At 36.5% G+C, this 25,384-nt stretch overlaps 1 protein-coding gene across 8 annotated transcripts in view; it reads right to left on the bottom strand.

Moving 5' to 3' along the window:
• Window positions 1–11,387: 11,387 nt before the first annotated feature.
• LOC106873081 (uncharacterized) overlaps window positions 11,388–25,384 on the bottom strand; it is a 53,394-nt gene continuing 39,397 nt past the window's right edge. For 7 of the 8 annotated variants that reach the window (XM_014920312.3, XM_089360979.1, XM_089360976.1 and 4 more), the window contains 4 exons: window positions 24,605–24,704; window positions 15,947–16,006; window positions 14,652–14,715; window positions 11,388–11,921 (listed from right to left, as the gene is read on the bottom strand). In XM_014920312.3, the coding sequence (XP_014775798.2) occupies window positions 11,609–11,921; window positions 14,652–14,715; window positions 15,947–16,006; window positions 24,605–24,704 (537 nt within the window). In that variant the 3' untranslated portion in view covers window positions 11,388–11,608. Of the gene's footprint in view, window positions 11,922–14,651; window positions 14,716–15,946; window positions 16,007–24,604; window positions 24,705–25,384 lie in introns of those variants that run through there. The other variant, XR_008265311.2, reaches the window with a different exon arrangement.

The raw sequence follows: 25,384 nt of genomic DNA, 5'->3' as shown, positions 1-25,384 counted from the left end.
CTTCCTCAATTTCAATTGACACTCTTTCAAAACAAATTGAAACATTGACCAAAAGGATGGATGTGATGGCAAACGTTTTTCAAGGTCGCGTAGTCGCAGTCGTTCTGCATCTCGCTCAACACAGTCAAAGTCCGGACAGTGTTAGTATCATTTCAAATTTGGAGAGAAGTCTCATAAGTGTATATTGCCATGTACATACAAACATTTAAACTAACTTCGGAGGAGTTGCGCACGTCAGCTTCCTCCTCTTCATTTTTTAGTTATCGTGCATTTTTTGTAAAAGATCTAGTGTCGAAGAAATTCTTCATGGTAGACACTGGTTCTTGTAGCATTTGGCCTCTGCGTCTTACTAATGACAGGCCAAAACGCTCTAATGTTACTTGGTACGCTATTGACTCGTCACCAATAGCCACATTCGGGCAGGTTTCGTTACGCCTCGATATAAATCTTCGTCGAGAATTTCAATGGGTTTTTATCATTCCCCATCCTATATTGGGTGCGGATTTTCTAAATCACTTTGATCTTTTGGTAGTTGTCAGACGTCGGAGGCTAGTCGACAATTCGACTAAACGAAAGAGGGAAAGGACGTTAGTCAGCGACAGATAGAGAGAGAAAGCGAGAGATAACTGGCATGTGTTCTTAAGAGAGAGGGAAGGGAGGGGGAAAGAGAGATAGATAGATAGAGAGTTGCTTTTCTTCTTTTTCCCTCCTGCCTGTTGTCTGCTACCTAACAGATAACAGATAACGTCATCCTTTCCCTCTTTCCTTGCGGAAAATGCCGAATTAATGACAGTTAGCGTACTAGTACCGAATGATTGCCCAGAAGATTTATAGATCGGTGTGCGGACAAGCTACTTCCTTTAACGAAGTTACTACAAGGCCATTCTAAGAAGGATGCTCAACTAACTATTTCTGCTGAGGCGTTGTCTGCTTTTGAGTCCATGAAACAGGAATTATCCTCCGTTCCTGTTCTTGCACATCCGGCTCCTGATGCTCCGCTCTCTTTATCTGTGGATGCTTCAGATTCTGCGGTCGGTGCTGTTTTGCAGCACACCGTAGATAATCAATCGCAACCTTTGGCTTTCTTTTCTCGTCAATTGCAGCCTGCCGAACGCAGATATAGTACCTTTGATCGAGAGTTACTAGCGATCAATCTGTCAGTTCGGCATTTTCAGCACCAGCTCGAGGGATGGGAGTTTGTGATTTATACTGATCACAAGCCCCTTACGTTTGCTCTGTCTTCTAAAACAGACAAACTCTCCCCTCGTGCTTTCCGTCACCTGGACTATATTTCACAGTTTACAAGTGACATTCGACATGTGCCAGGGAAGGAGAACGTCCCGGCTGATGTTCTCTCGAGACTCCCTGTCAGTTCTGTTTCCTCTCCTGCAACAATTGATTTACTTGCTATTTCGCAGGACCAACCTCTTTTGTCGACGTTAAATTTAACTTCGCCAAAATTCAACAATTGTAAATTTGCCTACCTTCCGTTCCCTTCATATGAAGGCTCTATATTGTGTGTGACACATCCACCGGTTCTCCTAGGCCTTTAGTACCTGAGAACCATCAACGTTCTGTTTTTGATGCCCTTCATTCATTGTCACATCCGGGCATCTCTGCCACAGTAAAGCTTGTTTCTGCTCGTTTCTTCTGGCTCAATATGTGGCGATCGATTACCTCTTGGGCACGCTCTTGTTTGAAGTGCCAGAGTACTAAAGTCCATAGACACGTAGGTGCTCCACTTGGACAGTTTTCTTCTCCTGAAGCCCGTTTTCACCATGTCCACCTTGATTTGGTTGGACCATGGCCTGTGAGTCGCGGTTTCTCATATTTTAACTTGTATCGATCGTTTCTCCCGTTGGCCGGAAGCCATGCCTATAGCAGAAATTTCTGCTGAAACTGTTGCAAAAGCCTTCGTGTCTAATTGGGTTTCTAGGTTCGGTGTACCGTCCAGTTTAACAACAAATCGTGGTCGACAATTCGAAGCTGTTTTATTTCGTGAGTTATCACGAATTTTGGGGATACATCATATATGCACCACTAGTTACCATCCCGCTTCTAATGGGATGGTGGAGCGTTTTCACAGGCAACTTAAGGCCGCGTTGCGTGCCTCACCGAATCCACAGTCGTGGACTGAATTTTTTCCTGTCGTTTTGCTTGGATGTCGGTCTGCGGTTAAAGCAGACCTAGGTTTTTTTTCCGCCGAGCTCTTGTATGGTACCGCTCTGGCATTGCATGGAACGATGTTGGTGCCAGACAAATCACAGTCTCTTAATCTAGAGTCATATGTTGTTCGACTACGAAGTTATTTTTCTGCCCTTCCTCCTATGGATCCCCGACATCAAATTCCTCCTTTTAATGTGCCATCTGATCTTAACTCTTGGACACATGTTTTTGTTCGAGATGATTCTGTGAAAGGACCTCTTGTTTCACCTTATAAAGGACCTTTTCGAGTGCTTTCTCGCACTCCAATAGTATTCAAACTTGACATTAATGGTCGTTCGGAAACCGTCACTGTAGATCGTCTTAAAAGGGCATATTTTGAAGTGTCCACATCTTTTGATGACACCACTGCCACATCCATCTTAGAACCTTCAAATGCACCTTTGACAATACCATCACTTACACATGCACCTTTGACAACACCATCACTTACACATGCACCTTTGTCAATGCCATCACATTTACGAACACTCATCACCAAACAGCCTTTTCGCCACCAGCGTCGTGCGCCAACCAAGATTACCACCGTGACGACAACAATTACTACTACCAACTACAAGCATTCCCCCCGACGTCGCCAAGTTTCAACTGACTCATTACCACTGTCAACATCATTACCACCACACATACAGAACATCAATGTACTGTCTACCACAATGTCGTGCGCCAACGGCCCCACCACCAGGGACACACCATGTGTAACTCTTATACGAACTGGATTTTTTTGTCTCTACAGACACTTTTACTATGTTCTGTGTTTTTTTCTCACACACACACTTGTGCACTCGTACATTTTCTTTCCTTTCAGTAAAAAACAAACACTCAGACTTTCACATTCCGTGATTCCAGTTTCCTGGACAGTTGTCATCACGATTTGTTTTCTCATTGTCTCATTTGTTTTTTTTTACTAGGTGGCACTTACTGCCCATATTGCATGTTTTTTCTTTCATTTGTACGTTGCATGCATGTATTTCACAAGTGTACATTTCATTTCTTTGAATTTTCTTTGTGTGTGTTTGTACCACATCTTGTGGGTGGTTTTTCAGTGGCCATCCTGCCTCAGGCGTTCTAACAGATTTCATTTATCGTGCGTTTCCGCTCTGGCGAGGGAGCTCTATAGTAACGCCTGCGCATGCGTTGTCTTACGCATGCGTAGAATTAAACAAGCAAGCGTTTCCCGCTCAATTCATTCTCTTTCTCGCTGGCCAGCGATTGAGCATGGACGTGTGTTTAAGCTGTCTCTCTCTACACTAGACAGCTCGCTCTTTTACGGTCGGCCGACCATGAACATGGACAGTAAAGATGTGTTTATATGTTTATCACCTAAATAAAGTGTGTTTAAGTTGTTTAGTCTGGAGTTCAGCGTTCCGTTTATATTCCTTAATTTTATAGTAGAAAGTCAGGTATACAATCTAAAGATGTATAACCCACTTTCTACTCAATATATATATATATATATATATATATATATATATATATATATATATATATATATATATATATATGTAACATAAATGTGTGTGTGCATTTGACTAAAAGAATTTCAAAGCAGTGCCCCAGCATGTCTGCAATGCAATGACTGAAACAAGGAAAAAAAAAAGATGCACACACACACACAAGCGCATGTATGTTGATGGTATGTATGTGTATGTATGTATATATATGTATATATATATATATATATATATATATATATATATATATATATATATATATATATATATATATATATATATATATATATATATATATATATATATATACAGTAGTAGTAGTAGTAGTACCCCATGAAAATTCTACGGTTATTCTGAAAATTGGAAGATGGAATTGAATATTCTTCTGAACTATTACAATCTTGAAATGATGTAAAATTCCATATAAGTAGTATTGAAGGTGCAATCAAAAGAAACAACTTCTCTGAATGTTTTTATATTGTTACATCTTCTACTTTGAGCTGTGTGTTATTTTTCAATTTGTTTAGAATTAAACAGTGTTCGCTATGGAAGAAAATCGAAGACATTATCTATAGTATTATTTTCTCACTGCGTTGGTAAAATTTTAATAAATCCTAATACGGTGATTTGAAAACGAATACAAAAACATTTTACCTTTCACTTGCTAGATATACATCTTCTGCTGTTGGACATATTTTAAAAGTTTTGTCTGAGCAGACGATAACTAGTTCACTAATGCGCATGCGTTAAATGATAGGTAAAAATTAAAGAACAAAAAGTATTCAAATTCGCTGTTCCCTTCAGGAAACACATTCTCTCTCCCCCTGTGTCTCGTTCTCCTTCTTTCTCTCGCACATTCCCTGTCTCTGTCTCTTCCGCTCTCTTTCTATACCTCTCGTTTTCTCTCTCTCTCTTTCCCAGTCTTTCTTTCTCTCTCACACATTCTCCTTCTTGTTCTTTCTCCCCTCTCTCCTTTTACCGGAGGTTGGCTGCTTTTCCCTACTCCATTCCTTTTTCTTTATCTTTCACTTTCTTTCCAATTTTCTTTTATGCATCCAATGTTCCGCCTCTCGCTTTCCAAAACCTCAAAACTCCGTGCTTATTGACTACTAGCAGTATAGCCCGGCGCTGCTCGGGATTAAGCTAGGATTATTAAGTGATCAAGTGCTTTATTTCAAACCAAAATAAGTAACATGCACATCAGATTTGAGCGAAATCCGTTGAAATTGGTTTGGCTGAAAATGGTTTGCTGGCAATTTGATTGGGAAATCCCATAAGGAATCAGTTTATTGGTTATTTTCACTCATTGACTGTTTTTTTTTTAAAGTTGCATTAGAGATCTGCATAGGAAAAGGTTGATCTGAAGGTTTGCATTGGGGATGTGAATTGGAGTAACTTAGGAAAACTTACCAACACCCGTAACCAAAAAATAAGGGACCTGTCCCTTCTAGGTTAACTCTAACCCTAAACCCTAACCCTGACCCTAAACCCTAACCCTGACCCTAACATTAACCCTAAAACCCTAGTGGAAATCGTGCGGATGTTAATCTGAAAAATTACCAAACCCTTTTTGTGGTCCGAAAAACGGGTTTGGGGGGGGGGGATTGACAAATTGTTACATTTTTGTTTCATAGTTGTGAAATATAAACAAAACTCTTTCGCTCCCAAAGTAGTTATATGTGCATGTGTGTGAGAGTGAGAGGTGGGAGAAAGATGAACGATTTAAAACAAATAAATGATTTAAAATAAATATATTTGAATTGTGTGAGAAAGTATATATAATCTCATTATAGAATATAGTGTCTTTCAAAAACATCGTATATTTTAAACTATGAGATATGTTTAAGAAAAAAAATGCCTTTTACATTTTACACTTAACTACATTTTCATTCCTAATACGCTTTCTGCCTCCCTTTCCACTTTTTCGTTTTTTTTTGTTTTTTTTTAGACGCTAGCAAAGTAAACTCTGTCTTGCTTAGAAAAATTTGCTTTGATTTCTGTCTGCCTGACCCACTTTTAAAATTTTTTTTTTTTGGACGCTAGCAAACACTGTATCTTCCCCCTGTCACAAACGCACTATTTCTTTCTTTCTTTCTCTGTCTGTCTGTCTGTCTCTCTCTCTCTCTCTTTCACGCGCGTACGCACAGATTTGACTTCGCCATGTCAACAAACTTCAAAATTGGTAAAAGTTTATCGATTTTTACAGCTATACGCGGGTGCCTCTGAGAGAAAAAGTTGACGCAAACGCAGGTTGAGTCATGAACAATTTCTTACTAAAATTGGAGCGACATGCGTGCTAATTTGTGGACGTGCATAAACTACATTCACGTACACACACACACACACACACACACACACACATCCTCTCTTTTATAGATATAGACGGTCGTTTGCACATGCGTAGATTTCCAGAAAAAGCAGACGAAAACATATCAAGGCCTTACCAGGGAACACGATAGGCTAGAAATAACAGCTAAATGTCTGGAAAATATTTTTCCTCCGCTTAACTACACTTTGTTTTAGCCCTTGTGAGTGAATTTAGAAGGCGGAAACTGAAAGAAGCTTGTCGTGTGTGTGTATGTCATTGTGTCTGCGCATCCCCCCACCACTGCTTCAGGACTAGGGTTCGTATGTTTACGTCCTCGTAACTTAGCGGTTGGGCAAAACAGACTGAAAGAAAAAGTAGCAGGCTTTAAAAAGATCAAGTAGTGGCCTCAATTTATTCGACTAGATATAGATGTATATGTCCCTTTCCCCTGGACATTCTTCATAACTGCTGTTTCGAGGACGTAAACATACCAACACCGTTTGTGAAGCGATGATAAGGAACAAACACAAACACATATATAAATATTGACTTGCACACACACACACACACACGCACACACACACACACACGCACATACATTATATGGACGATTTTCCAACCGAAATGGTACAACCATTAACCAGTAACCAAATATTTTTTTCTACTTTAGGCACAAGGTCCGAAATTAGATCGACCTCAGTACGCAACTGGTACTTAATTTATGGAAGTCGAAAAGACGAAAGCAAAGTCGACCTCGGCGGAATTTGAACTCAGAACCTAATGACAGACGAAATACCACTAAGCATTTCGCCCACTGTGCTAACGTTTCTGCCAGCTCACCGCCTTAAAAGATATAAATATTAACATACAACCACATGTACACACATATGTATTGAATGCCGTGGAATGGAAGCAAGCACGGTTTGAACATGGAAAAAACTCACTAGCAACTTTTTGCTTCATCATTTTCATGCCAAAAGAGATATTTTCCATGGGAAATTATACATCATTTGAAAGTTGTGGATGTGAACTTTCTTCTCATATAGCTTTAATTGAAATCCAACTGTTATATATGATGGCTGGGTTGTGTAGAAAATCAAACGGTCATGAAAGGGAATGTTTTTTGCTTTCTTTTGATACCAACATAAAAGTGTCGTCAAAAATGCCGACACTTTTATTAATGATGGAAAATAGCGCATCAGTACAATGGGAGAAACCATTGAAAAATGTTGGCAGTCTAGTAAATATACGTTCATACATAGAAACAAAAACACTTGAAAGATTCAGATATGGTTGTACCGTTTCGTTTGGAAAATCGTCCATATAATGTATGTGCGTGTTTGTGTGTGTGTGTGCATGTAAATATGTATAAACATTAATCGAATATTTATGTTTCAAGGCGGCGAACTGGCAGCCAACATCAGCGCGCCGGGCGAGATGCTCGGTGGTATTTCGTCTGTCGCTACGTTCTGAGTTCAACTTCCGCCGAGGTCGACTTTGCCTTTCATCCTTACAGGATCGATGAATTAAGTACAGGTTGCCTACTGGAGTCGATCTACTCGACTGACCTCCTCTGCCAAAATTTCGGGTCTTGTGCCTAGAGTAGGAAAGAATATTTGGCAAATTTTTATATTAATGCCCCGCACAATTTTCACTAAGAAAGAAAAAAAAAAAAACTCGGATTTTTTGCGTGGAATCAAAAGCCCGACCTCCCAATATGCTGCAAATCCCTTATTTTGGTTCGGAAGAAGGGAGGAAAAGAGGGGACCCCCACATCCCGGAATCTTTGGAAATTCTTTTTTTTTTTTTTTCGTTGAATGAATTCCTGTGACCTAATATGCTAGAAAACCCTTTGGGGGGGGGGGCCGAAAAACGGGGCGGGGTGAGGTGGAAGCCTCGGAAATTTCGCCCCACTCCCATTGATCTTTTCACCCGCACGATTTTCACTGAGGAAAAAAAAATTGCACCCAAACTAATTTTTATGTGTGGGCGAGGTGGTGGTGGCGGAAAAAGATGAACAATTTCAAATAAATATAAATGATTTAAAATAAATATATCTTAATTGTTGTGTGAGAAAGTATATATATATTCTGACAATAAAATATAGTTTCTTCCAAAGACATCCTAAATTTATAGACTACATCTTGTGTGTTTAAAAAAAAAAAACTTTTTACAGAAATAAATTTCCAGCATGTGAATTACATGGTCCGTTATTAAATATGTTAAAAGGCCCCCGCCTTTTTTCCAAAACAAAATAAGAGATTTACAGCATATTAGGAGGTCAGGGCACTTGATTCCATGCTAAAAATCCAAGTTTTTTTTCTTTCTTAGTGAAAATTGTGCAGGTGTTAATATAAAAATTTACCGAATATTTATATCTTTTGATAGTAATACAATAGCAACAAAAATTCAACATAAACAGGAGAGATTCACTCTTATCATTAGTTAGACAAGCTGCAGGTGGATAATAGAGAGATGAGTGATAGAGAACTGATAAAGAGGTGAGTTGATATATCAAGAAGCAGTCTAGGCATCTTATGTAGATCCAAATGGGGCAATAGAATAGGTAAGAGACCCAAATGTAGACAGGTTATATCTACCAGACTTTATCACTAACTCTATTTCAACATTCAGTTCTACATGAATTTATGATTTAGAATAGAATGATATTTTCAAGTTGAATATGTTAAAATGACAAGATCAGGTTCTGTCCCTGATGCCATCATTTGTGGATTAATATAATTCCTTTATGCTGTTTTGATTTTATTAAATCATGTGTAAAGAATTTGAACTGCTGAGCCCCTGTAAAGATGGTCTTTTTTCAATATTTGAGAAAACATTTCAGTTCAAGTCGAGATGAAATTGCTGAGTAGATGGAGAAGTCAGGTATTTCTCATCTGTATTATTACTAGATCCAGAACATAGTGACACTTGTCTAAAAAACGTATTTCTTGGAGACAGCATTTTCTGTTTTACTCTTTTCCTTTAATTTAGATCAAACTAAAGAATATGGAAACTTCCAAAACATATTCCTGTATTCACATTCTTAATCATATTACTCAAGCTCCTTATCATAAATGTTCATTGGCAAATGGTAAGTTGATAAAATGTTTTTCGACTATCCTGAAATATATTAAGATAATTTCTTGTCAGGCATGCCGTTCAGAAGGTCCTGTAGGCCACAGAATGTCTCTGTTTGATATGACCTCTTGGCACCTGGCATAAAACCACCTCCACCTCACCATATACACTTAGTCATGAAAACTTTTCTCTTTTCTGTTCTTTCCTGTCTTGTAATTTGTTTTGTACCTCACTAGTATTAGTAGCACAAAAAAAAGTACCCAGTACACACTGTAAAGTGGATGGCATTAAGAAGGGCATCCAGCTGTAAAAACAATGCCTAAGCTGACACTGGTGTCCAGTGTAGCCCTGTGGCTTACCAGATCTTGTCAAACCATCCAACACAATGCCAGCACAGGAAACAGCTGTTAAGTGTTGATGATGAAGATGCTGTCTGTGAAAGTGCAGAGTGACAAGTCATGGAATGCAAACATGTCACTGTTTCACTCAAATCAAATTATATGAGATGTAAACATTCATGCACACTCACACACACACACACACATTACCATGGGCTTCTTTCAGTTTTTATCTACCAAATTCACCCACAAAAGTATTTGAGAGATGAGGGTTTTAGTACAAGACACTTAACTATAAAGCTCTCTTAAACTATATTCAATATTCCAAAACATTTTTTTCTTTTTGCACTTCACTATAAACATGATTTTGTTAATTTTTAAGACTGAGTTTCAGTCCACCAATATATTTGATAATCTGTCATTATCCAAATCCTAAGAGTACTTGATTAGCTGATCTTTATATTATTGTTTTCTGTTATTATGCAATATAGCTTTTACCTTATTTATGGAATTTCATTCTTACACCAGCAACAGAAAATGTGATGCAACCGAAAACATTTAAGAAACAAAATGAAGAACAAGGATTAAACAATTGGAAAATGAAAACAATGCCTTTGAGAAATTAAATGGAAAGATAAGACCAATACCTGGAGGGGCTTATGGAAAAGTGATCTGAAAGGTTGCACTGAGGTATTGATATGCAGCACCTAGGAACAAGATCTGAGAACTAATTACACTAACAGTTCTATATTTAAGAGACGAAGAATTATGTACATTATTTACATTTGACGGATATTTGTCCTCATCTTGTTTGTTGTTAACACAACGTTTTGTCTGATATACCCTCCGCCTTCATCAGGTGTCTTGGGAAATTTTGAACCTGAGTTCTCATTCCTAAGGTATTTTTTGATATTATTATTATTATTATTATTATCATAATCAGGTCACTGCCTGGAATCAAACTCAGAATCTTGGGGTTAGTAGCCTGCACTCTTAACCACTATGCTATATGCCCAGGTTCGAAATTTCCCCAAAACACCTGATGAAGTCTGGAGGGTATATCAGCCGAAACGTTGTGCTAACAACAAACAAGATGAGGACAAATATCTTTAAAATGTAAATAATGTAATTACACAAAGTTCCAAATAGATAAGAGTAGTGAATTGCTCCTTTGTAGGGTGTATGACAGCAAAAACGAAACAAACTCACATGTTGTGAGTGAGTGTAGCAAACTGGCCCAAGAGCACTACAAAAGGAGGCATGATAATGTGGCTATGTTTGTTCACTCGAAATTGTGTGAGAAATACAGTCTTAGAAGAACATGGAAATGGTACAAAAATAAACCAGAAAGGATCACTGCGAACAATGAATATAAGATCTTGTGAAATTTTACAATCCAGTGTGACTCACTAATTGATGCTCAGTGACCAGAAATACAAGTTACTAAAAGACTAAATTGCAAGAATGTGGGCAATGAGGAGAGTAACTGTCATCCCAGTATTTGTTGGGTTACTTGGAGTGCTAACAACTAAGTTCAAGAAATATGTCAGAGAAATTGGAATTGACATGTAGGTAGAACATGCTCAAAAAACTGCTCTGCTGGGGACAGCTAGGATCTTGAGACTGGTACTTGGGTGTTCAGTATCTTCCACAATACTTAGCATTTAAGTACGAAATCTTGTAATCCATGGAAAGAGATTCTGAGAGACCATGTGAGACCTTTGACAACAGGTTGCTGTCTTCCCTTACAGAATTAACAGGAGCAAGTGAGATTGAGAGCTCTGAGAAGTAAAATTTAACCACCACCACCACCACCACCGCCATCATTTAACATCAATTTTCCATGCTGGTATGGGTTGGACTGAAAACTGGAAGCTGGGGAGCTGCACCAGGTTTCATTCTGATTTGGCATGGTTTCTACAGCTTGATGCCCTTCCTAACGTCAACCACTCTAAGAGTAATAATGATAAATAAACAAATAAATTAAAACAAAGGGAACAATTTATTAAACATTTTTTTAAGTTTTAGATTTCTTTTTAAGTTAAGAATAATGAGAAATCATTCAATATATTATTTAAAAGTTATTCATTTGGCAGTATATTTTCCAAATTGCTAAACATTGAAATTTCATCTTCATAAATATTTAATAGGCTGTGTGAAGAGTTGTTCAATATGAGGATTATCAACAGGGTGAGGAATTCTTTTCATGTAAGTTCTTCATATATTGGAGTATTACACATTTGAGCTGACTTTTCTGATATTGGATTTTTGCTTTTACATACATCTTGAGGGTTAAGATATGAAGACGTTGATCCTTCACTGGGCTCAACTGAGTTGGGACTTTGCATGAGGCAATATTCTGCAATGTCTAGAGAGTTACTTTGTAATGATAATCCTTGACTGGGTTCACTAATATGAACTGGAGTGTTTGTTTGCATGGTGAAATAATCATATTCAGCAACGTCTTGAATTGTTGATGTGTTAACCTTGTTTATGCTGTTTCTGAGTGTATTGTATCTGCAATAGACAATATATGTATATATATATATATATATATATATATATATATAAAGAAATAAATTAAAAATAATGACTACTACATATTTTTCCTTTACTGGAGCAAAGATATTTATATTCTAAATGATTGATACAGAAGATGGAGTGTATATATATATATATATATATATATATATATATATATATATATATATATATATGTATGTATGCATGTATGTCTATATATATAAAGAATAAGAAGAAAATGGAGAGGTAATTAATAGAATTATTTATTAATTTCAAAATATGACAACATCCCTGACAGGTGTTTCGATTCAGAAATCTTATAAAATTAAAATCATTATAAAATGAATCTCTTCAGAGGTAGTAAGGATGTACCGATTAGAAATACATGTTGAGATAATGGCTATAAAACTGTTAACTGATATCGAATATACAAAAAAGAGCCGGTTATAGAAGGACTCAATCTAACATGGGGGAGAAGGTAGTATATACCTATATATATATATATATATATTTGTATATATATATATATATATACACACATGCTGATATATGACCTACGTTAGACTCCTCATTTGCATGATCACCAAACCTGGAGCTTAACTATAGTCTGTCCATAGCACTTACTCAGCATTACCTGACATCTTTGGGTCTTATTGACACCATTACCTCTCATAACCTCTCTCTCTCGCTCTCTCTCTCTCTCTCTCGCTCTCTCTCTCTCTCTCGCTCTCTCTCTCTCTCTCTCTCTCTCTCTCTATATATATATATATATATATATATATGTGTGTGTGTGTGTGTGTACGCTAAGTTACGGGTCCGCAAACACACCAGCATTGCTTGTCAAGCGATGGTGGGGAGGACAAACACAGACACACAAACACACATACATATATATATATACATATATAAGACAGGCTTCTTTCAGTTTCCGTCTACCAAATTCACTCACAAGGCTTTGGTCGGCCCGAGGCTATAGGAGAAGACTCGGATCTATTTTAAAACGGGGGCCACAGTATTTTCTTAACGAAACACTTTGAAACTTGGAACACTGGTAGAATGTGTCATATAAAACATCTTTTTCTCTTAGTCTTCTTAAAAAAAAAAGAAATCCCTAAGTTATTCCATGTTAAAGTTGTCGTATTTCTGTAATTTCAACCAATCACTGACGTCCATTCAGCCGATATACATTAAGTGCCGACTACATAACCAAACGATTCTGAAACAATTCTATCGGTGATAAAATTATTATTTCCTTGTCAAAAAATGGCTGAAGCATATTGGCAGTAGCTAATAAACCTTTCTATTATAGGCTAACCCTAACCCTAACCCTAGGGTTAGGGTTAGGGTAAAACAGCAAATTTAAAAAGAAAAAAGCAAATAAAACGAAGAAAAAAAAAAGCAAATGAAAAAAGCAAATTTAAAATGAAAAAAGCAAATAAAACTAAGCTATGGAGATTAAATACGCTTTACACCGCTTAATCAGCCAAAGGAGTAAATATAAACAACTGAATACTTGTCAGTGATTGGTTGAAATTATCGAAATAAGACAATTTTTTACATGAAATAAATTCGAATACAAAAATATTTTTCTGTTCTATAACACAAAATAGATAAATATACGAAGTTTGAAAGTCTTTCGGTACCAAAAACACTACGTAAAACATTAATGAAAATTGTAGCCCCCGTTTTAAAATAGATCTGAAGACTCTTGCCCAAGGTGCCACACAGTGGAACTGAACCCAGAACTATGTGGCTGGTAAGCAAGCTACTTACCACACAGCCACTCCTAGATATATATCTTTTATATTTTACTTGTTTCAGTCATTACATTGTGGCCATATTGGAGCACTGCCATGGAGAATTTTTTTAGTCGAATGAATTGATATCTGGGCTTATTTTTTTTTAAGCCTGGTACCTATTCTATCAGTTTCTTTCGCTGAACCGCGAAGTTACAGGGATGTAAAACACACCAGCACCAGTTGTTAAGCTGTGGTTGGTGACAAACACAGACACACACACAAAAGACACACACACACACACACACACACACACACACACACATGATGAGTTTCTTTCAGTTTCCATCTCCCAAATCTGCTTACAAGGTTTTAATGGGACTAAGGCCATAGTAGCAGATACTTGACCAAGGCGTCATGTAGTACAACCACTCCAGCCAGCAATATATTCTAAACAAAGTGACCATCGGTTACTGATTTGCCACAAGCAACTCTGGCTATATCTCTGCTGACCTGGTACTTATGACTGAATATGACCCAACCAGCTCAAAACTGAGTCAGTCTTGCAATCCTGTTGTTTTCTAGATGATGGTAGGAATTTGCTCCCCGTGCTAGCAATATATAAGTATGTACAGGGTGCAGCACTGCACCAATAACCAGTTGGTAGAAGATCTGCCTGGGGCTAAACTTGTAATAACATGGAACTTTGATTTGGCGATTAACTTTACTTGTTAGTGTAGTTACTACACTGATCTCTTCTTTACAACTAGCTACTTCGCTTATCATCATCATCATATATATATATATATATATATATATATATATATATATATATGTATGTATATATAGAAAAATACATACATGCACAAACATACAAACACTCACAAGCACACACACACACACACACACACACACACACATACACAAACACATACAAACTCAAGAAGGGAATAAAATAGGAGTAAAGATTAGTAATATATGAGTTTACCTGATTCTGAGAATGGTGATGATGATGATCAAGAATGATATAATGACTGCAAGGGAGCCAATAACTAAAGAAAAAAAGCAATAAGATACTCAGTTAAACAATATTTCAAGTATATTAAGTAGAAGCTAATATACCTAATGTAATTATCAAAAGCAAATTGATCACCATTCAAAATTACTAATGTAATTAAAAAGAATTCATTAGTTTTAATGATAATTGCTGTCAAAATTAAGGGAGACAATTCCAAGATGAAAACTGATAAAAAATTGAATGGGGACATGCCTTAGGAAAAGAGTCTGGTCATTGGCAAGTATGGGAGATAACTCTAGATATGCTTTAGTCTTATTAAACCTCTACCGTAAAATACATTGGTATTCATTTTTACCAGACCCCACACTCTCCCTACTGCATAGTCCCATTAGATATTCTTAAAACAGTTTGAATGTTGAACTTGTCATTCTTCTTTTGGACAAAGATTACCATTTTTACAATTGATTTTTCTTTTCATCATAAGTGTAATTTTAAATCTTAACTCCTTGTATTACATCCCAGTACCATAGGGAGATGTACAAACCTTGTTCACATTCATTTGGAGGAACAAAGCCCTAATCTTTTCTTCTATCATTCAGTTTCATTTTATGACAGAATTATTACAAGACTTGGAAAATTTTAAGTTTGATTTTAAGAGTTAATTAATTACAAGTTTTAGTGTGAGGCAGTTATTATGTTAAGTCTGTTAATTTCACTTAACTTTCTGTATTTCATTCTGATATTTTTGCTGCAGTTTTTAAACTGTCAAACACAAGCTTAATAATGGCAAATTCATTTTCCTAATTTCTTCTTTATTTTCAAAATTAGTTAAAACAAAGGTAGAATATTTGAATAGAGATATGGAAAGAAAAAGAGACAAACTCATTCAGACATTCTTGTTGCAGTTATTAAACTGTTGATCAAATTCAACATCGAGTTTTGAGAAAAACCCACTCTCAATAATAAAATCATATTTGAGAGGAGTTAACTATTATTCATAGCTCACAATCCATGAGAGAACCTGACCCACATTTTCTATAGATGACATTAAGTGGCTACCATTCCAGTGATAATCAAATAATAATTACAGAATTTCTAACTTCTAAATTCACCCAGAGGACATTAGATTTTCAGTTTTGAGCTCTTGTGGAAGACATTTGCCCAAGGTACCATGTAGAGGGACTGGACTTGAAAACATGGAGTTTCAGAATGAAACATTAATAAAGAAAATTTATTTGAGGATATATGAAGACAAAAATATGTACCTATTTTCATAATGTTCATAATGTGACATGATTTAGTTGACTGTATTTTCTCACCTTTCTCTATAAAGTAAAGAATAAATTTTCATTAAAACTTGACAAAAATAGCTCTGAAATATGCAAATATTATTATTGAACTGAGAAGTCCAATCCTGTTTCATATGAGGATTGTCCATCTCATGATTTCCATCAACTTGGAGTAACCATTCAGTCAGGAAGAGATTTTTGGAAACAAAAAATAGCTGATGACAACATTAAATGATGAACAGATAAACAACATCATCATCATCATCTTGATGTCCATTTTCCAGACTTGCATGGGCCGATAGAATTGATGAGGCAGATTTTCTATGACTGGATGCCTTTCCTGTCACCAACATATGTGTATATTCTCTTTTATCTTTTCTACTTGTTTCAGTCATTTGATTGTGACCATGCTGGAGCATCACCTTAAATTGAACAAATCGACCCCAGGACTTATTCTTTGTAAGCCTAGTACTTATTCTATTGGCCTCTTTTGCCGAACTGCTAAGTTACAGGGATGTACACACACACATACACATGCGCGCATGCACACACACACACACACACACACACACACACACACACACACGACAGGCTTCTTTCAGTTTCTGTCTACCAAATCCACTCACAAGGCTTTGGTTGGACCAAGGCTATAGTAGAAGACACTTGCCCAAGGTGCCATGAACCCAGAACCATGTGGTTGGGAAGCAAGCTTGTTACCACACAGCCACTCCTGGAGATGACAAAAGAATAATCGATTATCTTAGGAACTTCATTGACACAAGCACAGGAGTGGCTGTGTGGTAAGTAGCTTGCTTACCAACCACATGGTTCCGGGTTCAGTCCCACTGCGTGGCATCTTGGGCAAGTGTCTTCTACTATAGCCTTGGGCCGACCAAAGCCTTGTGAGTGGATTTGGTAGACGGAAACTGAAAGAAACCCGTCGTATATATGTATATATATATGTGTGTGTGTATGTTTGTGTGTCTGTGTTTGTCTTCCTAGCATTGCTTGACAACTGATGCTGGTGTGTTTATGTCCCCGTCACCTAGCATTTCGGCAAAAGAGACCGCTAAAATACGTACTAGGCTTACAAAGAATAAGTCCTGCGGTTGATTTTCTCGACTAAAGGTGGTGCTCCAGCATGACTGCAGTCAAAATGACTGAAAGAAGTAAAAGAGAAAGAGAGAGAAAACTTACAGCTGTTTCCACTATAGGATGTGGTGGATTCATAGCTGACGATATAAAGGTGAAGCCTTTCACTCTACACATGCCAGCTCAATTTGATTCGTCTTAATTAGTCAAAAGACACCTGTTGTTATTTTCTTGCTGTTTATATTTGTAATTGTGTAACATGTTCTCCGTTTTTTGTCTTTGTTGTTGTACACATTCGCTTGCTTTGTCACAAAAAAATCTAATGCTCTTAGGTGAGACTTTTTGGGAGGCAACCAGATTTGAACAGTCTCAAGTGTAACTGCCTAAATCTGTAATGACAATCTGATAACTTGTCTAAGGAGAGAAGGCCACAAATGAACCGTCCTTATTTTTTCTTGTCCCTCTATTTGTTATTTTTCCTGTCCACCTTTGTAGTGTCTGTCTGTCCGGATGTTTTATTGTCCTCTATTGTGTTTTTCCATTTTATATATATATATATATATATATATATATATATATATATATATATGTGTGTGTGTGTGTGTGTGTGTGTGTGTGTGTGTGTGTACATACAAACATGAACACACACACATACATGCACACAAAATAATTATGTTTCAATTACGAGACTTATTGTGCACTCTTTTTCTAAAAAGTAAATATTCTAATAGAAAAAAATTGACAACTATATCTCTGAAATAGAGAAACATTATTATTGACCAGAGAAGACTAATCTTGTTTCATGTGATGATTGTCCATCTTAGTCATAAATTCCATCAACTTGGAGGAACCATTCATAGACACAAGAAATAACAAATGACAGTTGCAAATGATGAACAGAAAGATATCATCTTCATCATCATTTTGATGTCCACTATTCCATACTTGGATGGGACATGGAATTTATTGAGGCAGATTTTCTACAAATGGATGCATTTCCTGTTACATGTGGTTTTGATTGTTTTGACTACTTCTTCTAGCATGCAAAAACTGCCTGTTGAAGGTAGTTTTCTCTTGTGTTGAAATGTACACTATTTTATATTGAGAATATGTTGTCTATTGACTTTTTATGCATGTTAAGCCGCTGGTGGTTAATTTTCAAAAAAATTTACCACCCTATATATATTTTACGTATATATCTTTAGCAATCTTTTAAAAGATTGTTTTCGGCAGTCATTCATTTACTGCCGACTGATACTGTGCTTGTGTGATGAATTTGAAAAATTATGGTGTATATTGAAGAGATACGTGTTTATAGTCTCTTAATTATATGTTAGTGTTATGGTGTGGTCACTGAAGAAGGATTTCGCCAAGCAAATTATTTTATTTGCTAAAAAAATCCTGAAACCTAGGTCTGACCAGAATAAAATAACAAGGTAAAAAGTTTTTATTTTTCATTGCTTTTGAAGATTGCTCTTAAATGCTCTTGAAGATTGCTCTTAAATATATATGTATATATATATATACATATGCATATACATATATATATATGTATACATATATATATTATATTTATATATACACACACACATACATATATATATTATCTGAAATCTATAGTATTAAATGACCACCATGGATAGACAGTGTATGCAATGGAAGGTCATATGTGTTTCAGTAAGACTCTGCACCATCATACATGGCTCTAGTAACACAGGAATGGATGACTGAAAACTTTCATGATCACATAACCCCTAACATTTGGCCTCCTAATTCCCCAGATCTCAATCCATTGGACTATTACATGTGGAGCATTGTTGAGAGAAAGGTCTATAAACACACCCATAACACCAAAGATTCTTTGAAAGCTGCCATAGTCAGAGTAATGTACAAAATGAACCGGGATCACTTGTAGATGATTTAGATGTCATATAGAAGCACTTGTTGAAGCTGAAGGTGATTTTATTGAATAACATTATAGAAAAGAAGGTTTATTTTTATCCTCATAGCATTTTTTGATAAATAAAGTTATTGTCTGTTATTATATATCTGTTATATTATATATCTTACGCACCCTGTATACATATGGTCATTGTATATCTGAAAAAGAGGCGCGCTCTAAAGCATAGAGCAGTAAATGGATTAAAATAGATTACTTTTAATACACACATGCATGCACACACATGCACATGCACACACACACACACACGCACACACACTAGCAGAAACACCCGGCATTGACTCGTTTGAGAAAAGCTGTCAAAATTGTACTATGAATATTGAAAGTTATTCACTTAGATTGTATTGAACATATATAAGAAATGGCTGTTAACTTCCATGTAGATGATAGAGCTGTATCCTTCTGGTCAACATACAAGGAATGACTGTCAACTTTCGTGTAAATGATAGAGCTGTTTCCTTCTGGCTAATATCATTATGGGTGCATAGAAACTTCTGGTGTATGATCTCTAGTATTTCTGTCTATAAATGAAGCAAACATCACACAAACTTTGGCTCATGTCTAGTACAAGATAACTAAATAAAAGTTAGGGGTAAACTAAAAACACATGTGTTATAATTTATTGAACTTATGTATTACAACAAACAAAATTACATATAGCTTTTCTTAGACGAATATAGTATGACGTTGACAGTGTCAATTCAAAGTTATTATTCATTCTGCAAATTTTAGTTTGTTGATCCCATGCTAAAAACTTCTTTATAGACAATGTTTTGGGTTTTACCAGTAGGGGTAAAAATGGAAAGATTGTTCTTGTTCCCCACTCTGGAAGCCCCAACATATAACTGACCATGTGAAAAACATCCCTTCACTATTTGCAAACCAGCAACTTTTCAAGTCTGACCTGAGGACTTATTAATGGACATTGCAAAAGACAGATGTATTGGAAACAGAAGTTGTTTGAACTCATTTGAAACAGGTGTAATGAATGAACCAATTTCTACCTGTTATTTGTTTATATATATATATATATATATATATATATATATATATATATACATGTGTGTGTGTGTGTATATATATATATATATATATATATATATATATATATATATATATATGTATACACACACACAAATAAACATTACAAACTTCATTCAGGGATAACAAAATCCTATAATAGTATTTGTTAGTTACCTATAAAAAGAATATTGAACATTACAGTTAATATTCAACTGCAAGGTAACTATATAAACCGTGGTTTATATATATTTATTTATTATAACACAATGAGAAAATAGAGAGGTAATTAATAAATTATCATTTATTAATTAAAAAATTGACAAACAGTTTGCAGCTGTTTACTCAACATGCATGAAATGAAGCCTATTTTGTATATCTTAAACTACCTCTGAAGAGATTCAACTTTCAAATAATTTTTAATTTAATTAATCAATTTTCTGAAGGCCTGGAATTGAAACAGCTGTAAGGGTTGTTTGTCAATTTTTTAATTAATAAATAATAATTTATTAGTTACTTCTCTATTTTCTTATGTTATATATATATATATATATATATATATATATATATATGTCCAACCCATGCTAGCATGGAAAGCAGACGTTAAACACCGACGATGATGATAATGATATATATATATACATGTATATATCATCATCATCGTTTAACGTCCGCTTTCCATATGCTAGCATGGGTTGGACGATTTGACTGAGGACTGGTGAACCAGATGGCTACACCAGGCTCCAATCTGATTTGGCAGAGTTTCAACAGCTGGATGCCCTTCCTAGCACCAACCACTCCAAGAGTGTAGTGAGTGCTTTTACATGCCACCGGCACGAAGGCCAGTCAGGCGGTACTTGCAATGGCCATGCTCAAAATGGTGTATTTTATGTGCCACCTGCACAGGAACCAGTCCAGCGGCACTGGCAACAATCTCACTCAAATATCTTTACATGCACCCCCGGCACAAGTGCAAAGAAGGTGATGCTGGGCACAGGTGCCATCATGATTTCGCTTTCGCTAGCCCCAACAGTTCTTCACAAGCGGAGTTTAGTGTCCAATGAAGGAAGGTACGCATAAGTGGGCTGGCTACACCCCTGGCAGAGGCCTTGGATTTAGGTCTCACTTGGCTTGCCGGGTCTTCTCACGCACAGCATATTTCCAAAAGTCTCAGTCAGGAGTCATTGCCTCGGTGAGGCCCAATGTTCAAAGGGCATGCCTCACCACCTCATCCCAGGTCTTCCTGGGCCTACCTCTTCCACAGGTTCCACTCAACTGCAAGGGTATGGCACTTTTTCACACAGCTATCCTCGTCCATTCTTGCCACATGACCATACCAGCGCAGTCATCTCTCTTGCACACCACAACTGATGCTTCTTAGGTTCAACCTTTCTCTCAAGGTACTTACACTGTGTCTAGTATGCACACTGACATTACACATCCATCGGAGCATACTGCCTTCGTTCCTTGTGAGCCTATGCATGTCCTCAGCAGTCACGGCCCATGTTTCACTGCCATGTAGCATGGCTGTTCATACACATGCGTCATACAGTCTGCCTTTTACTCTGAGAGAGAGACCCTTTGTCACCAGCAGAGGTAAGAGCTCTCTGAACTTTGCCCAAGCTATTCTTATTCTAGCAGTTACACTATCAGCGCACCATCCCCCACTACTAACTTGGTCACCTAGTTAGCGAAAGCTATCAACTAAGTCTAGTTTTTGTCCCTGGAATGTGGCCAAAGTTGTTTTCTGCACTTTTTCAGTGCTTATTGCTCCTGAACATCTGCCACATACGAAAACTAACTTCCTAGTTAACCTTCCTTTGATATTGCTGCACCTCTTATGTGTCCATAGCTTGCACTGGGTACATCTTATAGAGTTTCTACCTACGCCTTTCTACAGATTGAGCAGGGCCATCTACCTGAAGGGGTTTGTGTTTTGTTTACCTTCCTATTTATTAGAACTTTGGTTTTAGCTAGGTTGACTCTAAGGCCCTTCGATTCTAGCCCTCGCTTCTACACCTATATATATATATATATACATATATATATATACTTAATTTATTTAAAAGCAGCAGAAATATAACAAAAGACTGTTACTCGGAGTTTCACATTCTTGTTCATCAGACAGTAACAAAACTGTCCGATGAACGGGAATGTGAAACTCCGAGTAACAGTCTTTTGTTATATTTCTGCTGCTTTTAAATAAAGCATATTACTCTACTTCTAGTAATTGAGTACTCTTTTTTCCACCTTGTTGCATATTTATGTGCTTACTCCAGTATATATATATATATATATATATATATATATATATATATATATATATATATATATACATACACACACGCACATATATATATATATATATACATACACATATATATATATACATATATATATATATATGTATATATACATACATATATATGTATATATACATATATTCACACACACACATATATATGTATGCATATGTGTATATATATATATATATGTATATATATTTATATGTGTGTATGTATATATATATATATATATATATATATATATATATATATATATACGCACACACACACATATGTGAAAATACGGAAACTGGGGATTGACGAATGGTTAATAAAGGCTGTACAGGCCCTATACAGAGAGGCCGTTAGTAAGGTTAGGATTGGCAATGAGTATAGTGAAGAATTCTGGGTAGAAGTAGAGGTCCACCAAGGATCAGCCCTCAGTCCCCTTTTATTCATTATAGTCCTCCAGGCAATAACAGAGGAATTCAAGACGGGTTGCCTCTGGGAGCTCCTCTATGCTGATGACCTGGTCCTTATAGTAGAATCACTACCAGAACTAGAGAAGAAATTTTAGGTGTGGAAGCAAGGTTTAGAATCAAAAGGCCTTAGCAAGTAGGAAGGTGAACTTATCACACACCCCATCAGGTAGGTGGCCCTGCTTGATCTGTAGAAAAGGTGTAGGTAGAAACTCCATAAGATGTACCCAGTGTAAGCTATGGACACATAAGAGGTGCAGAAACTTCAAAGGAAGATTAACCGGGAAGATAGATTTCATATGCGGCAGATGCACAGGGGCAATAAACACCACAGATGCTCAGAAAACAGATTCCATCACATTCCAGGGGTTAGAAACTAGAAGTAGTTGATAGCTTTCATTACCTAGGTGACCAAGTTTGTAGTGGGGGTGGATGCTCTGGGAGTGTTACCACTAGAATAAGAATAGCCTGGGCAAAGTTTAGAAAGCTTCTACCTCTACTGGTGACAAAGGGCCTCTCGCTCAGAGTAAAAGATAGATTGTATGATGCATGTTTGCGAACTGCCATGCTTCACAGCAGTGAAACATGGGCCGCGACTGTGGAGGACATACGTAGGCTCGAAAGAAATGAAGCTTGCATGGTCCGCTGGATGTGTAATGTCAGTGTGCACACACGACAGAGTGTAAGTGCCCTGAGAGAATTGTTGGACATAAGAAGCATCAGACGTGGCGTGCAAGAAAGATGTTTGCGCTGGTATGATGATAGTATATATATATATATATATATATATATATATATATATATATATATATGTATATATATATATATACACATATATATATATAGTAAAACAAATGCAAATAACAAAAAACACTAAAAGGCCAAGGGATGTTCACAGTTGCTGTTATTAGGTTAATGCTCAAAGAAAAAGGATTATAAAGTAAATGTTATAATCTTTTGTCAGATTTAAGAATTTTAAAACCATCCATCCATCTGTCTTCTCTTCCTACTAATCCTGGTAGGGTTGTAGAGGTAAATTCCTCAACCAGCTCATCCATAGGGTCTGAACAGAAACAACCATCATTACACTTTCTAACTGGTTCCCAAGGGTCACTAACTGACACTATGGCTTTAATCTGATTATTTCATTCTTGGTCTACCCCTAACTTTCCTGACTTGGCTTGAAGAATATACCTTGCAATCTTTCCGGTGCCATTGTAATTGCATATCTATAGTACCAGAGTTATGACCTGTCAATGCAGAAAAGCAGTGGCTACATTTGGAGAAACTCCCTGATATCTGAGCTACACACCTTGTCAAGTTTCTCCAGAGATTCTTCCAAGAAACTTCATTTTGGCCACATATATTTGCAATTGCTCTCTTTTAGTCATTACCTAACATTCATGAGCATAGTTGAGGATAGACATGAAAACCAAACTGAAGATAGCGAGTTTGGCTTTTTTTATTACCACTTTCTCCATTAAATTTAATTAAACATGGCAGTTTGTTCTGGCGCTCCCTCTTTCTAATAATTACAACACTTCCCCACTTCCCACCACTATGAATTTTACATGTTCTCTCACCTCAAACTGGAATTCTTTTATTCTTATATTTGTTTCAGTCATTTAACTACGGCCATGCTAGAGCATACTCTTGAGTTGGCTGTTCCCTGCATTATCCACCCAACCAGTTTATGTTTGTGTATATGTGAGGAAAATATGTATGTGTATAAGTGTGTGCATTTATACTAATGTTGATGTCTGACATTTAAAATAAACAATATTTAAACACTGTATACCTTTTGTTATTCGAGTAAATTCTGTCACTGAACTATTCTGCAATTTTCTTTCTTCATTTGTTTTGAATTTATACTCTGGGTGATTCTTGGTTAAACTTATCTGAAATGATAGATTTAAAACATCGTTAACACAGCTCAATTGTTAAAGCACTGATTATGATTTTCCTCTGTTCCCTGCCAAGTTGTTGATGTTGTTTGTCCCTACACTCTCTATTTGTATTTATTTTTAGTCGGGGAGAAACTTTAAGTACTTTCCTACCCACCTCCCTCCGAGTCAATCAATCAATCAAATCAATCAATCAGTTGTCGAACAACTAATAATATTCATCACTCAAAAGTTTGATAAGTAGATTCTTCTGATTGACTTTTCTAATTAGGTATATCTGTCAACAGGTTATTGACATTTCTGATTTTAATTAGAAGAGTGACAGTCCATGCTACACTGATGGTAGAACATAGATTTATACTGAAAAATCAATGAAATAGTCAACAATTATACACTGCTCCCACTGCTTGCAGCAGTAAGATGTAACACTTTAGGGTATGTATTTGCAGTGAAGTGGAACAGACCAGTAAGAGTTAAGTAACATTGGAGATGGATTTTCAGGTGTTCAGTTGGGAGGGTGACACTTTTTGATGGAAGTGTTTAGCTGATTACATTAACACCAGTATCATCATCATCTTCATCATTATTTGTGTCCTGGCACCAACGCTAGTGAAGATTGCCTTGTAACTTGTAATGCTGAAGCCCTAAAGTGGCCTCTATAAAAGAGAGAGAAC

The sequence above is a fragment of the Octopus bimaculoides genome, chromosome 12 (assembly GCF_046866305.1).
Source record: "Octopus bimaculoides isolate indiv1 chromosome 12, ASM4686630v1, whole genome shotgun sequence".
NCBI classification, from domain to species: domain Eukaryota; kingdom Metazoa; phylum Mollusca; class Cephalopoda; order Octopoda; family Octopodidae; genus Octopus; species Octopus bimaculoides.
The sequence above is the reverse complement of the archived record's forward strand: the minus strand, read 5'-3'. Positions and strand labels throughout refer to the sequence as shown.